General features: G+C 43.8%; 1 protein-coding gene across 1 annotated transcript in view; it reads right to left on the reverse strand.

Annotated features, from left to right (window-relative positions):
* Positions 1 to 2,413: 2,413 nt before the first annotated feature.
* DHS (deoxyhypusine synthase) overlaps positions 2,414 to 15,506 on the reverse strand; it is a 32,266-nt gene continuing 19,173 nt past the window's right edge. Inside the window, exons 5-7 of the mRNA XM_086523755.1 lie at positions 3,138 to 3,243; positions 2,814 to 3,049; positions 2,414 to 2,737 (exon numbers count right to left, since the gene is read on the reverse strand). Of these exons, the coding sequence (XP_086379881.1) occupies positions 2,663 to 2,737; positions 2,814 to 3,049; positions 3,138 to 3,243 (417 nt within the window). The 3' untranslated portion in view covers positions 2,414 to 2,662. The remainder of the gene's footprint in view (positions 2,738 to 2,813; positions 3,050 to 3,137; positions 3,244 to 15,506) is intronic.

The raw sequence follows: 15,506 nt of genomic DNA on the forward strand, positions 1-15,506 counted from the left end.
AAATGAACACTAATCAATGATTCAAATATACATTATCATAATTGATGATGCCACTGATTGATTATGCTCAAATTTAGAGAGCATCATCCAACACGATACACACAACTTTTGCATCAATATCAGCATAGAATGGCTTTAACTTTTGGATTGACATGATCTAGGCCCATTGTTACCGTTTACATTAGTCAAAAGTAATGTGGGTGTATCCATTTCACTAATATTGATGCATTCCTTTGGATGCAATATTTGTTGTAATGCATAACTACTTGATGTACCAACCTTGCCTCAGGTTGTAGTGATGAGACACATTTAGTGTTTATCTCAAGTTTTATTGAGCACACTTGCTGTGCCATAGGTTACAAGCATAGAAGTAAAGAATTCATCATGAGGAATTATTAGCAAGCTGTAGTCGCCTCCTCTATTTTATAGAAGCCTCTTATTTTTAGCAATCAATCTTGTTGAAAAAAGTTCGTGTTACAATTTCATGTATTCAATCAACATCTAAAAGTAAATGGGCATGTGATGGGTGCAATAAAAATTGGTAGCAAAATTTGAAACCACTGTATACAATTGCACAAATTGTTTTTGGCAATCAAAATAATTTCACCAATAAGGTGTAAACAAATTGGAACAGAGTATAACAGTGCAAGGAAATCATTTCACTATTTTTCAATTAGCAAAACTTGATTTCTCCGGTGTCTAAGTAGCCTAAAGAATCAAAGGGCCCAATTTAAGATCTTGCCTTATCTTTTTGAGTACCCCATGCTCACCAACTCTCTCTCTCTCTCTCTCTCTCTCTCTCTCTCTCTCTCTCTAGCTTAGAAATATTTCCATCGAAAGAAAAAGAAACTTTACAAAGGCCTTTAAGTATCTTTTCTAATCTTAGCTGTATGTTTGTATTCACTCTGTCAAATAAAATACTTGGGTCACTCTCAAATATGAGCCTTTGGAATAAAGCAGACTAAAAAAATTGTGCCATTGTTGTGGCCTATGAAGAAGAATGTGAACTCTCTAAAAGCAAAGAAACTATAGTCATGCATATAGTGGGTAGGTTGGTGTGTTGACACAGCACAAGTATGAAGACCTCTGTTAAGCACCACATTCGCATCCGATTTGATGCAAACCATTGAGGGCTTTTTTCCTCTCATTCTCTTTTTCACAAATATTCGAACAATCATTGGTGAAGCTTAACTTTCCAATGAGATGAAAAGACTCATAGGTTTTTGATAAAGAGATTTCATGGACTGACAATTTGTTTTCTTAACCACTTGACAAAATGCACTTAACTTCTTCAAGTATTTGTATCTCACATATTTAAAATTCCTATCCATAAAATTGTCCTTTGAATAAAACCTTTATTTTAAAAAAATCAAAATGAAGACAAACTGTGATCTTGTAAAAGTCATGACTCCAGAGAGAATGAATAAAATGCATACCTTCCAAGGCTTCAATTTAAATCAAGCCTTGTTTTAAATCCTTGCCATGCAAGCAGATATAATAGATTCCGACATTATGTCCTTGTCAAGAAATAGCCGTGTTTTCCTAATTTGAGATAAGTTCTTGAAATTATGCCCTATTTTATACCCGAAAAAGAAAGACTTCGAATAAAATCTTCATAACAAAACAAAACCTCAACTTCTTGTTATTTTACTATTGCTCAGCTTGCATATAGCACATGTAGGTACTATAATGCAGCATTCAACTCTGCTTATGATGAAATACGTGAAAGCTGTGGAAGAAAACTTTAAATAAATACATGCTTTAAGCAATTTCCCCGATAAACTTAATCCATGTAAGTAATAATCAAGTGCCCCCCTTTTTTTTTGGATCCTCACAATCATTTAGCTAGCTTTAACAATTACTGTGAGCAACAAACCGATGGATTATTGTTGAGGGCAAGACATATCAGGCTCAAACTGCTTTCATATTTTCCCCCATAACTGAATTGTGCAATCAAAGGATGGGATGCATACGGGCCAAAAGCAAGACAACCACAAACAGGACTCCCTACATAAGAGGGTTCACAAAGCCAGCATATAACCAACTACCCAACTTAAGTTGGGCGTTACAGCACCCACTACTCGGCATTTTGTGTTATAAATGCCCATTGAATGTCTTTAGATGTTGACTCAATACTGTACCTATTCTCAATTTTGCGAGGGCTGTCTTCAGGTTTTAATCAGCTTTATAACATAATTTTAATCTATTGAGAACCCTATTTTTTTACACATGCCATTTTTTGCAAAACCTTGCAAAACAGACACATTACCAAATTAGTTTTAAACAGACAGAAACCCCTTGCTTTTGCCCTACTGACCTCCTCAAAATATGCCTCCACAGTTGTGCTTGCACGTGCCTCCACACACGAGCACTAACGCAGGCACCCACACTATAAGAACAGACAAGATGAGTAGACCCAAGTCCCAGGTTCAGGCCGCAGTTTTGCATTACATTTCGTAGGTTAGAAAGATGTCGCCCAAGATACCAAACTCGGTTTCTGTTTCAATGTCACGGAAATCCCTGAGGCAAACACTCCATTATTTCTCAATGGAGTCATTCAAATCCAATCCCTGAATTTCACAAAAGTTTCAGGTAGGGGTGTCCAGCATGACGCGCATAAATCTTAGTTTTGGCAGACTGTAAGTTCACCATTGCAAACCTCTCAAGTCTTGGTCACTCTTGGCGCAAAGGTTTGAGAGACTAACAAAGGAAACGCAATTGTTGCATCACAATGAACCTGAAGAGAAAATGTGGCAATGAGTTACCATTATGCATAACCACCTAAAGCAGCTTTGATAAGGAACATAAATAACCTTGACTGGAGTTGCACTGCCACGAATTTTCCCCCAAGAAACAGCTTCATCAGGTTGAGCTCCTGAATCACTACCATCAAACTCCTGACCCGTATTGATAAAGATAGCAAAATCGGCCCCATTTCGCATCATGTTGGCATTACAGATATGATGTTTTGGCAGTCCCCCTCCCAGAATAATAATACCCGTCTTTCGTGGAGAAGCATGAACCGCCTCTCCATTTATGGCACGGACATCTGAAGCAAAATGGCACCCGTCAAAATTTTGATTTCTAGACCATTTATATTCTCAAATACTACTAAATTAAGCAAATTAATTACAAACCCTGAATAATGTCGATAACAAGCCCTGGGTTTCGGAATGAGTGAAAATAAAGCATGTCTCCCAGAGATCCATCTGTTAAGGCTGGACAAAACACAGGTATACCATTCTACAGGAAGAAACAGAGAAATCTTTAGCATGGTTGCAGCATGTGAGCGATCAGAATCGAATATGTTTATCACTAAGCATTTTTTTCCCTAATAAGGTAAAAAATGCAGATCGCCTAGAATTCCTGTGATAATCATACAGCAGGAGACTGAACTTGAACCAGCTTTCTACAATTAAAACTATTTTTCTATCCATTGTATCATGTGACAAACGTAGAGTTGGCAGGGAATCGGGAACTCCTGTCTCTTTCAGCTCTTCAAATCTGCTATTTTCATCTGTTCATCATGGTGTTGTTCTGTTTTACCGCCTTGTCGAGTGAGTGCGGAGCTGCTGACGTGGCAGTTGTATGGAAGCTTTTCAGCGACAGTTGAAAGCATGGAATTTTGGTAGCTTTTGGGCACAGTTTTAAAACACAGACCGCTTTTGGGGCGCCTAAATATGTGGCCTTGTGTAAGCCTTGGCACTCAGCAGATTAGCGAGTAGGCTCAAACTGACAATTTTGTACACAACTCTGAACTATTAAAAAGTACTGTAAGCCCCTATGTTAGGGACCAGTGCACCTAAGTAGAGAACTCCGTTCCATTGTGTCTAGTCTCTTGTGCCTCTTCCAGTTCAAGTCTGCTGTTTTCAATCTATGAATCCTTGTGTTGTTCTGTTTTACCGCCTTGTCAGGTGACCTCCCGGTTTCGTTTCATAACTGCTTGGAGAAATCTAGAGCAGTCACAATTCCATAAACATCGGCGGGTTCAAGTCCGATAGTGGTGGTTCAGTTGGCGGAGAATCTCGATGTCACAAACGGAAGCACACACGAATAATCAACAAGCTGAAAATAAATAAACTTTCAACCAAAAGAAACGAGGGAGAAGATCGATACAGTATTGGGGACCAGAAGATGGGCTGGTCCCCCCCCCCCCCCTAGAGAGAAGAGAATCTTTATTAGGAAGAATTTTTTACAAGCAGACTGCTTAGTCTGGCTTTCCTTGATTCGGACGACGTTTACGACGCAGATTGCTACTTCTGGCCTTCCTGGAGTTTTACACAGCTTAGCCACCTGGCCACACTCGATTACAGGTTCATGCAATGACGGGCTTCCGGTCACTCTCATGACGGTTCCTGGGCTTCCCCATTTTCTCCAGACGGTTTGCCTACGGACACCACAGATCCTATTGGGTAGGACACTTGCAGACCTATTGGCACTTCTTACACGACAAGGAGTTGTTTTCACACTCAGATCGGGACCTTCATGCAGTATCTTCACCCTGTATCGGCAGAGTACAACAGTTCGCTACACTGCTCGTGACGACACTTTACCATGGAGATCTCTCGGAGCCCCAAATGCGGGGTAAACTCTCCAAGAGAGTCCAACGAACTGAAGTCCCACTCCAATCTGTAGATCCAAGCAATGAGTCTGTCCAAGAAGAGATCCAAGATCCTCTCCCTAAGTCCATGTAGATGCTCCTGTGTAAGCAAGTGATCTGACGTGTCAAGGTCAAGTGATAAGTGTGTGTCCACCCATGATTCTGGTATCTTATCAGGGAATGTCGGAATCCCTGAGCATGGCCATATCTCGTGTGAACTCCTCTGATGAGTGCATAGGTGTGTCCATAGCAAACCACAAGTCACCACTACCTCTGGAGTGTGCAACCGCCGAATGATGGCTGGAATGAATGGATCTTCCAAGGATAATAGCCCGTAGATGACCAAGCCGATGTTGAAGATACCGTGTACTGCAGCTGCCAGCAATCACTAAGAGACCGCATGGACCACCACCGGATGGTGTTCTGGCAGGAGGTAACTTCATCCTTTGTGAAAAAAAACACAAGCCATGTGGCTGCTGTCCACCCAAAAACACAACTGCGAGGTGATGACAACGCTGCTGCCCAGCGATTTTCAGCGTGCTCCCGGCGAGGTTTGGAGCGGTGCAGGGGGTTTGGGGAGGCTGGTGAATCAAAGTCACAACCCCAAGTGGGCCGAAAACAGAGAAAACAGCAATGAATGCATGGCTGAAAACTGTAGTAGATATGAAGAGGAACAGGGCCGGTGGTGCACCGGATGCCAAGTGGGGTGTCGAAAGGCAAGATCCATGGTGGGCCAAAGGTAGCGCTGCCCCCCTCTTGCAAAAACACTGTTGTATCCGCCCAAAAACGCACGTTTTCTCAAAAACGCAGGTGGTAGAGAGGGTTTTCCGGGGACGAAAATGCCTGAAAAGGCTGGAGCTGGCTGCCAGATTTGGTAATCGCCATGGGAGAGCAAAAAAAACAACACAACCTCCAAAAACGCTAGGGTTTTCTCCTGCCCAAAACACAATTGGGCTGAAAATGCAGGTTCTTCGCGATGTAATGCTGTTGTGAGTTGAGCATTGGCCTCTCCTTGCAAAAACGCTGGCTGATCTTCTTCTTGGGAGGGAGAACCTGATGCAGAAGGTGCGTAGACCATGGAGAGACTGAGCTCTGATACCATGTGAGAGTGCACGTGTGCGGAAGCGTGAGAGAAGGGGAAGAAGAAGAGAATTTTAACGTCGTAGGAAACTATCCAAGAGGCCTTAAAGATCTATCCGACGAAGAGAATTGAACTCAAGACCTGTTATTCAAGAGGGAAATGGCATAACCAATTTACCACACTTGGGTGATAGAAACGTTATACCATTTTCCTCTTTTTATTAGCACACACACCCACATCCCCACACACACACACACACACACACACACACACGAGAAGAAGAGAATTTGAACGTCGTAGGAAACTATCCCAAGAGACCTTAAAGATCTACTTGAACTCAAGACCTGTTATTCAAGAGGGAACTGGCATAACCAATCTACCACACTTGGGTGATAGAAAGGTTATACCATTTTCCTCTTTTTATTAGCACACACACCCACACACACCCCCAAGAAGAACAGAATTTTAATGTCGTAGGAAACCATCCCAAGAGACCTTAAAGATCTATCCGACGAGGAGAATTGAACTCAAGACCTGTTATTCAAGAGGGAAATAGCATAACCAATCTACCACACTTGGGTGATAGAAAGGTTATACCATTTTCCTCTTTTTATTAGCACACACAACCACCCCCCCCACCCCCCCCCCGAGAAGAAGAGACTTTTAACGTCGTAGGAAACCATCCCAAGAGACCTTAAAGATCTAGTTCAGGAGGAGAATTAAACTCAAGACCTGTTATTCAAGAGGGAAAAGGCATAACCAATCTACCACACTTGGGTGATAGAAAGGTTATACCATTTTCCTCTTTTTATTAGCACACACACCCACCCACCCCACCCACACACACACACCCGAGAAGAAGAGAATTTTAACGTCGTAGGGAACTATCCCAAGAGACCTTAAAGATCTGCAACGAGGAGAATTGAACTCAAGACAAGTTATTCAAGAGGGAAATGGCATAACCAATCTACCACACTTGGGTGATAAAAAGGTACCATATTCCTCTTTTTATTAGCTCACCCCCCCCCCCCCCCCCCCACACACACACACACACAAGAGAAGAAGAGAATTTTAACGTTGTAGGAAACCATCCCAAGAGACCTTACAAGTCTATCCGGCGAGGAGAATTGAACTCGTTATTCAAGAGGGAAATGGCATAACCAACACAAAACACTATGTGTGGAAGAGGGGGCAATCACCCCCCATGAATACCAAAACAGAAGACCTTGTCTATACATGGATGTGTGTATGTGACTAAGAAGTGGGTACCCCCCCTTGGCCCCATATATAGGTGTCCAAGGGGGAGGTCAAGCAATGCATGAGAAAACCCCACGACCCAGCGTAAAAATGAGGATATAGGGCACCCATAAAAGGTGGGAGGCCGGCCCAAAAGTGGGCGGCCGGACAATGCAATGGGTGGCCAGCCCGGTGACATACTAGTCACACATGTATGCCCTAGACTTGTGAAGCAGCAGAGTGGTGTAAATCTAACAAAAGAATTGACAGAGGAGATCGGCATGGCACACGTGGTGGCGACCGCAGTGGCCACAACACCACATTTCTAGTCCGAGGGCAGTTACCGCCACTAGCTTCAGCCAGAGAGAGGCTTGTGAGTGGCATAGAGGGGCAAACAGTGCTCCATATAATTAATTTGGACCCTTGTGTTGGAGTTCAAGTTACCGGTGTTTGAACCCGTGGGTCGGAGTTCAAGACACATGCATCTAGCACAAAACCAATTAGACATATTTAAAACATTATGGATGAGTCCACCAATCCATTGTTGTCGGTCGCATCATGGACAGGATGTGTTCAACAATTCATTATCTTGGAAGTATTTTGGAGGTGATGTATTCACAGTTCACAAATGGGGATTCTTGGAGGTAGTATGCTGTACAATTCAATTTGCTAAAAGGCAACCGATGTTCAAGATGGCATTCTTCCAAGGTACAAAGTTGAGGGTAGCATAACCGAGGTGTATCCAGTGGAAAGGATCCTCTCTTGGGGTGTCCATGGTAGCTTCTTCATCGACTTGGTCTCACTATTCATGTCCACTATGAGCTGCAGAGAGTGTCACAAATGGCAACAGACCCCGAGGACACATTGTACACGTGGCAGACTGAACGAACGCAACGTACGGCAGTTCCGGATTTTCCGACGTAAAATCGACTGACAGGCTGACGTGGCAGTTGTACGAAAACCTGCTTTTTCAGTGCTGGCTGATTTTTGGACAGTTTTGGGATAAGTGCTTTATTTTGGAGAAGCTTTTCACTTACTGCTTTTGGGCATCTCTTGTACCAATAAATAAGTGCACAGGGCCTCACTTCTCAGAGCATCTGGACGCAGAGTCTGACAGTGAGCACCTACCCACTCTCTTGTACTTTGAACACAAATTAATACAAAAAGAAATACCGAAAGGGGCGCCAATCTTTGGGGCCAATATCTTTACGCACGGAACTACGCCAGGCCGTGTCGACTCAAGTGTGAATTGTGAATTGTTTTGAAGTGAATCTCTGTTGTGTCGCGGTAGAATCTTGACTTGGGGTGTCCAAGTTCGTTACAGTGGTATCAGAACAAGGCAGATTTCTCTTCTACGGGAAATCCAATCCTTTTCTCGTGACACTTGTGGATTCCAACAGAGAACAATCGACTTCTTCTGCATCTGGGAATGCGAGAGTAGATCACGAAGAAGATTCGCATGAAGAGTACAGCCCACCTCGGCCTACTCAAGCAGAGATTGAAGAGATGGAACGTTGAAAAGTGGTTGACGACGCGACAAAGATGATGATTAACATCCCGAAGGATCCAAAATTTACAAAATTTTTGACTAAGTAATCCTTCGAAGAAGTGCACACCCAATGGCAGAAGGCCACAGAGCCACCCATCAAACCGGCACTCGAGAAACCTCTTGCTCCAAGGATGTTTACAGAACAAGAATTAGAAGAGGTGGTTGATACACGAATCAGTCTGCTTTTGGAGGCGAACAATAAAGACAAAAAGCACGACAAAAAGCAAAAGAAAGGAACTGCTTCCCGGGTTATTTGGGTCGTCAATCCACTTTTGCATCGGCAAGAAAGCAAAAGACGCGTGTACAATTTGAAGGACTACCCAGTTCTTCTTCTTCTTCTGACAGTTCTTTTAGCTCTTCTGACTCGAGCAAAGAAGACTGAAAAGGGAAAAAGCGAATAAAAAGCAAAGCTTTGGAAATTTACGAATTGCTTGGAATCATCTTCGGATGACCAAGGGAGATTCTCTGGACGCGTATTGCGAGAGATTTTGGAGCTCTTTTCTACCAGCTTCTTCATTTAAGAAGATCTCGTTTAAAGAACAGATTGAGCGGTTTTGCTGCGGACTTCCTACAGAGATCCGAAATCACTGCTTAGAACAAAAGTTAAATTCTATTTAGAATTGATAGGTCATGCGAAAGGGGGTTTTGCCATATATTCATGCAATCCGACTTACCCCACTGATGAGGTCTTGAATCAGAGAGCCCAACAGACTTCTAATAATGAAAGTAGAAAGAAAAAGAGCCCCCAAGAAAAGAAAGATAAGGATTCACAACCCTGGCTCACTCTTCGAGAGAGGGCAAACTACATCAAAGAGGAGAAGTATTTTGGATATGCGGAACATGGGCACGTCTCCGCGAAGTGCCCTAAAAAGGCACGGCAAGAACAGAATGACGACAGGCCGGAGAGTTCAAGAGCACCTGAGGAACATGGACGAAAAGGCAAGATGAAAGCAAGACTAGTTCCAGATTGCATGGGTACTAGTACTGACCCAAGCACGATTAATGAAACTACAGAACTACGTCGAGCTTCGGGCAAAGTGAAAGATCAAGAATCCCTGATTTTCTTTGATGGAAGAGCCAAGGCCAACTTCATTTCACCTAAATTGGCGGCGGGGCTCGAGATTACACCCGATCGGATGGGGCCACAAGCACGGGCAATTCTAGCGGCACCCAGCAGGGACGTAGCCATTACACCTGTCATTGGCAAACTTCGGTTGCATTGTCAAGGGTATTTTGGGCACGAGGACTGCTATATAATGCCCTTGGAAGGTTGTGATGTCCTCCTGGGAATTCCCTGGTACCATAAGAACAACGCCGTGGTTGACTATCGGGTGAGAAAAGCGACTTTGACTACAGAAAAGGACCGAACCATTGTACTTGATGTGAAACTTAAGGACGGGTCTGTCCCTATTGTATCGGCTTCGGCCGTTTCAAAATTAATGAAGTCCAGTCTGTTTGTTTACTCGATCTTTTTGAAAGAGTTGAATGATGTCATAGGACAAATATGTCTGATCTAGAAAAAGAACACAAAAGTTTTCTCCACACTCATGCCGATTGCTTTTCTGAGGGCCTGCCAGGCAAGTTGCCACCAGCTCGTCCTGAGGATCATACCATTAATCTACTACATGGAAGCACACCACCGAACCGGCCACCTTATCGTGTGAGCCGAGCCCAAAATGAAGAGATTATGAACCAAGCGAAAGACCTCTTGGAAAAGGGTCTTATCTAGCCGAGTACTCCACCTTACTACTCTCCGGTGTTGTTGGTTTTGAAGAAAGACAGATCTTGGAGAATGTGCATTGACTATAGAGCTCTCAACAAAATCACCATCAAGAACAGATTTCCGATCCTAGGATCGATGATATTCTAGACCAACTACAGGGATCCTCTTGTTTCAGCAAGATCGATTTGAAAAGCGGATATCATCAGATCCGAATCGCACTGGGAGATGTTTACAAGACAGCTTTTCGGATGACCTTCGGTTTATTCAAGTTTTTGGTGATGCCTTTTGGGCTTACCAATGCTCCAGCGACTTTTAACCGAATGGTGGACAGGATTTTTAGAGAGTACAGAACTTTTGTTGGCACTTTCTTTGATGACATTATAGTCTTCTCCAAGGATGAGGCAGAACATAGAGAACATCTGCTGCTGCAGGTCTTTCGGGCATTGCGAGATCACAAGTTCGTGTGATTAATGTAAAGAAGAGTGAATTTTTCTTATCAGAGATACACTTTTTGGGACACATCGTCTTAGCAGCAGGAGTGCAGATGGACCGGGCCAAGATTGAGACTATACGTGATTGGCCCGATTTGAAGAATGTCCATGAAGTTAGAAGCTTCTTGGGCTAATGTTCTTACTACCGGCGGTTCATTAGAAAGTTTGCGGAAGTTGCTTCCCCTTTGCATATCTTGACACAGAAAGGAGTCTCTTTTTCGTGGGGACCCACAAGGTGACTGCCTTTCAGACTTTGAAAGAGAAATTGACTACATAACCAGTCTTGACTTTGCCGAATTTGCAAAAGTCATTCAAAGTATATTGTGATGCTTGTGGTCATAGTCTGGGTGCGGTCTTAATGCAAGAAGGCCATGTCATTGCCTATGAGAGCCGATTGTTTTCAAGGCCGGAATTGACAGCACAGATATATGAGAAAGAGCTTTTGGCGGTTATCCATGCTCTTACTCAGTGGCAACATTACCTACTCGGAGCCGATTTTACGGTCTTCACTGATCATCAGAGTTTACGCTACTTCTTGTCACAGAAGCAGCTATCGAAAAAGCAGATGCGGTGGACTAACATCTTGTCACAGTTTCACTTCCAGATTATCCATGTGCAGGGACAGAAGAACTTGGTGGCAGATGCTTTGACCCGGAAGCCGTTGGTCTTTGCTATTTTTGCGATTCATCATAGAAGCTTCGAGGACATGGTCAATCGGTATGCCAAAAATCCAAATTTTGCAGATGTATACAGTCGAATACAGAATGGGGAGGTAGTAGCGGGATATTCCATTCGGGATGGCTACTTGATGAAGAAAACGATGGTGTGCGTTACACAGCCGTTGAGGGAAAAGGTTCTAACCGAATGCCATTGTCCACCGTTTACAAGTCACCGCGGTATTGACACCACCTTGAAAGGTGTGGAGCGATACTTCTTTTGGCCGAGACTAAAGGACGTGGACGACTTTATACGCAGTTGCTTGGTATGCCAGAAGGTCAAGTTTGACAGGCATAAAGCACAGGGATTGTTACAGCCTTTACCCATTCCCACCCGCCCCTGGGAAAGTATTGCTATGGATTTCATATTTGATCTCCCAAAGACACAGAGTGGACACGATGGTATCTGGACTGTTATTGACAGATTTAGCAAGCAAGCTCATTTCATTCCAGTGAAGAAAACAGTCAAGCCGGATCATGTAGCGAGACTGTATATTGCCCAGATATTCAGATTACATGGCATGTCTGAGACAATTGTCTCTAACAAAGATCCTTGATTCACGAGTTTGTTTTGGAAGGCTATTTGGGAGAACATTGGCACGCTATTGCAGTTCTCGTCATCTTTCCACCCGCACACAAATGGGCAATCTAAGATTGCAAATTCAGTCGTACTGGATTTATTGAAGTCTTCCATTTCGGATTAAAAGACTCAATGGGAAAAGCTTTTGCCCTTCGTGGAATTTGCCTACAATAACACGATCCACTCTTCGACGAGGAAGGCGCCATTTGAGATTATTGAAGGTGCTACCCTTGCTAAGCACAAAAGATAAGATTATTAAAGGTGACCAATATACGAGGAACTTGGACACTTCTTTTGCCAAGGTCCGGGAGGCTTTAGAGAAATCTCAAGAAAGACACAAGATGGCAGCACATCAACACCATCGCGATTTGAAATTAAAGGAAGACGATTGGGTGCTCTTACGTTTTGAGAAGGCACGCCTTAGAAAGAAAAAGGGAAAGAAGCGGCTTTTTCCAAAGCTTAGCATGAGATACTATGGACCTTTCCAGATAAAAGAAAAGATAAATGATGTCTCCTTTAGTCTGAAGCTGCCCGATACTTGGAGAATTCACAATGCTTTTAATGTGAGTCTCTTGAAGCCTTTTAAAGGCGATGTGCCCGATGATGGGAAGCCAACTGAGCAACCCGAAGTGGAGAAAAGAGAGGACATCCTCGTTCCAAAACAGATATTGGCACATAAAGATAGAAAGATTAAATGTAAAGTGATGAGGCGGTTCTTGGTTAAATTCAAGAACTATCCCGCATTAGATGCGAAGTGAATGGAGGAGGAGGACCTAGCAGATACTCCTCAGATTGTGGAACTTTACCTTGAAGCATTCGGTTTAGCATAGTCTACTTCAGATGGGCGAATCTAGTGCAGCGAGCTTGCACGAGAGGGGAGTCACTCCGCTCCTTTGTCAACAGATTAACCCGATATTTCGATATAGAGTCACTTATGTCCCTTTGGGTTTCAGGGATACTGCTGAGCCAGCTGACAGTACTCTGTTATATGATTTTATGAACTGGAATTCCCGATAATGAAAATGATACTAATTGATTTGTACTTGACTTGTTTAAGTGCAGAAACTAATAAACGACGTGACTGCAGCACTTCGTTCTCATAAATCTCTATAGACATGATTGCAATATGGATTAGTTAATCGGGCATCTGTGAGGTCCCGACTAGATCCAGATGCAATTGCTAAATATGTTGCCGATTAATCATGGTCTAAGATTTGGAATGAATTTTGAATGTGATTTGTCATGTGATATCAAGTGATATCCTATGATGTCCTGTGATGTGATTGTCGATTGGTACATGTGCTAGACGTGTTGTTCCTAGTGTGTCGATACTAATAGTCAGTGTCTACTAAGATAGTTTATGGCCTCTGTTTTGCAAGCGTAATCGAGGGCGATTCCAATGCTTTCAAGAGGAGGGGGGGGGGGGGGGGGGGTTCACAAATGGGTGGCGTTGCAGCAGACCCCGGGGACACATTGTACACATGGCAGACTGAACAAACGCAGCATACCACAGTTCCGGATTTTCCGGCGTAAAATCCGCTGACATGCTGACGTGGCAGTACAATACGGACATCCTGTAAAATCCGCTGACAGGCTGACGTGGCAGTTGTACGGAAACCTGCTTTTCAACGCTGGCTGATTTTTGGACAGTTTTGGGATAAGTGCTTTATCTTGGAGAAGCTTTTCACTTACTGCTTGTATGGCTCTGCTTTTGGGCATCCCTTGTATCGATAAATGGCAGGGCCTCACTTCTCAGAGCGTCTAGACGCAAAGTCTGAGAGTGAGCACCTACCCACTCTCTTGTACTTTGAACACAGATTAATACAAAAAGAAATACCGAAAGGGGCGCCAGTCTTTGGGGCCAATATCTCTAGGCACGGAACTAAGCCTGGCCGTGTCGAGTCAAGTGTGAATCGTGAACTGTTTTGAAGTGAATCTCTGTTGTGTCGCAGTAGAATCTTGACTTGGGGTCTCCAAGTTTGTTACAGAGAGGGTGTTAGAGTTTTGGCATGTCAAGTGAACTGCCCAATGTGATCCCATTATTTAGTTTGGCTTTTAGATATTTAATTTACTTATTTGTCGAAGTCTGGGTAGGGCAATTTACTGGGGTTCTATATAAGCAACCCTCAACCCCCATTGTATTGTACACATCAGTTATTCATTGCCAAGGTTGGTTGATTCAGGAGACTCTCTCTCCCTCTCTCTTGTGCTTTCTCCCCTTGGTCTCTACGCTTCCGCATCGTCGACTTTGACAGGCAGTATCCTTGTGGTAGCGATCCCTTGCTAGGAGAGACTTGGGCAGCAGATCTTTCCCTCCTTGTGCCTCTCACAGCAGCTCGTCCCGTGGGCATCTCAGTCAAAGACGTAGCACTATCCTTTTGTGTTGGCCTAGCAGAACAAAGATCCAGTTCTCTCTCTCTCTCCAATTCTTCCTTTGCCAGGAGATGGATCAGTGTTGGGGAGCCCAGCCCATGTTGTGGCCGTGTCAGTGATCTTGTGTGTAGGACCAGTTGGCAATTGTGTGCACCTCGGGTCTATCCATTGGCATGTCACCTATATGCCGGAACACCCTTGGTCACTTGTCAAAGCAGATTGTTATCAACATGGAGAGCCTTTCCCAGATCTCTCTCTCTCTCTCTCTCTCTCTCTCTCTCTCTCTCTCTCTCTCTCTCTCTCTCTCTCTCTCTCTCTCTCTCTCTCTCTCTCTCTCTCAGTGATCTCTCTTCTCCACAGGTATGCCTTGTTCATGTGTTTGGCGTTGCAGGTGTTTTAGATCGGATTCGAGGTACCCACCATATCACGAACCAGCTCGTCTTCATTGCATCTTCCGTCGCCACCTTTGACACGGTATCAGAGCCCTATGCTGATACAACCACCTGGATGCTCGGATGTGGCTGATCCAATGGTTTTAGACATGATTGAGAGAAGAGAAGCTTGTTGTTTTTTTCCCTGATTTTCTCCAAGTTTGGGGCAGATTTGGGTATGTGGAGGCCTTGGATCCTCATCTACGACTTCCACGTCTTTACCCTTGATTACCTCGACCTCTCTTCACCGAAGGAGACCCGATGAAGGCTTCAAGATGTGTAGCAATGCTGGATTGCTTTGGTTTCTTCCCACATGGAGTCATGTTACCGTGCCTTCCCGCAAGGGGAGCAAGTATACGGTTGTTGAATCCAGAGGGGGAGCTATTCATTTCTAGCTTCTTCTTCAGAGAGAAGTGTTCGGACAGCAGTAGGATCCTCTTCACCATTTTTGGGGCAGATTTCTATGGTTGTGTTTTCTTTGAGGAGATGGATTGGTAGTTTTGTTGTGCCTTTGCAAATGCACATATTTCTTTGAATTGTCGATGGAGCTACCTATCCGTTGAGTAGCAGGTTGATGATTCCCTTGCAGTTTTGTACTAGATCGTAGATTATGGATGACAAAAGGGGGATCTCTTCCCTTCTTAGAGCAAAGGATGTTCTTTGATTTTACATTGTCCATCTAAGGATGGATGTTCCAGTTTCGGCTTCAGTTAGCCCTCGTTCATC

The sequence above is a fragment of the Adiantum capillus-veneris genome, chromosome 1 (assembly GCF_014529385.1).
Source record: "Adiantum capillus-veneris isolate H3 chromosome 1, ASM1452938v2, whole genome shotgun sequence".
NCBI lineage: Eukaryota > Viridiplantae > Streptophyta > Polypodiopsida > Polypodiales > Pteridaceae > Adiantum > Adiantum capillus-veneris.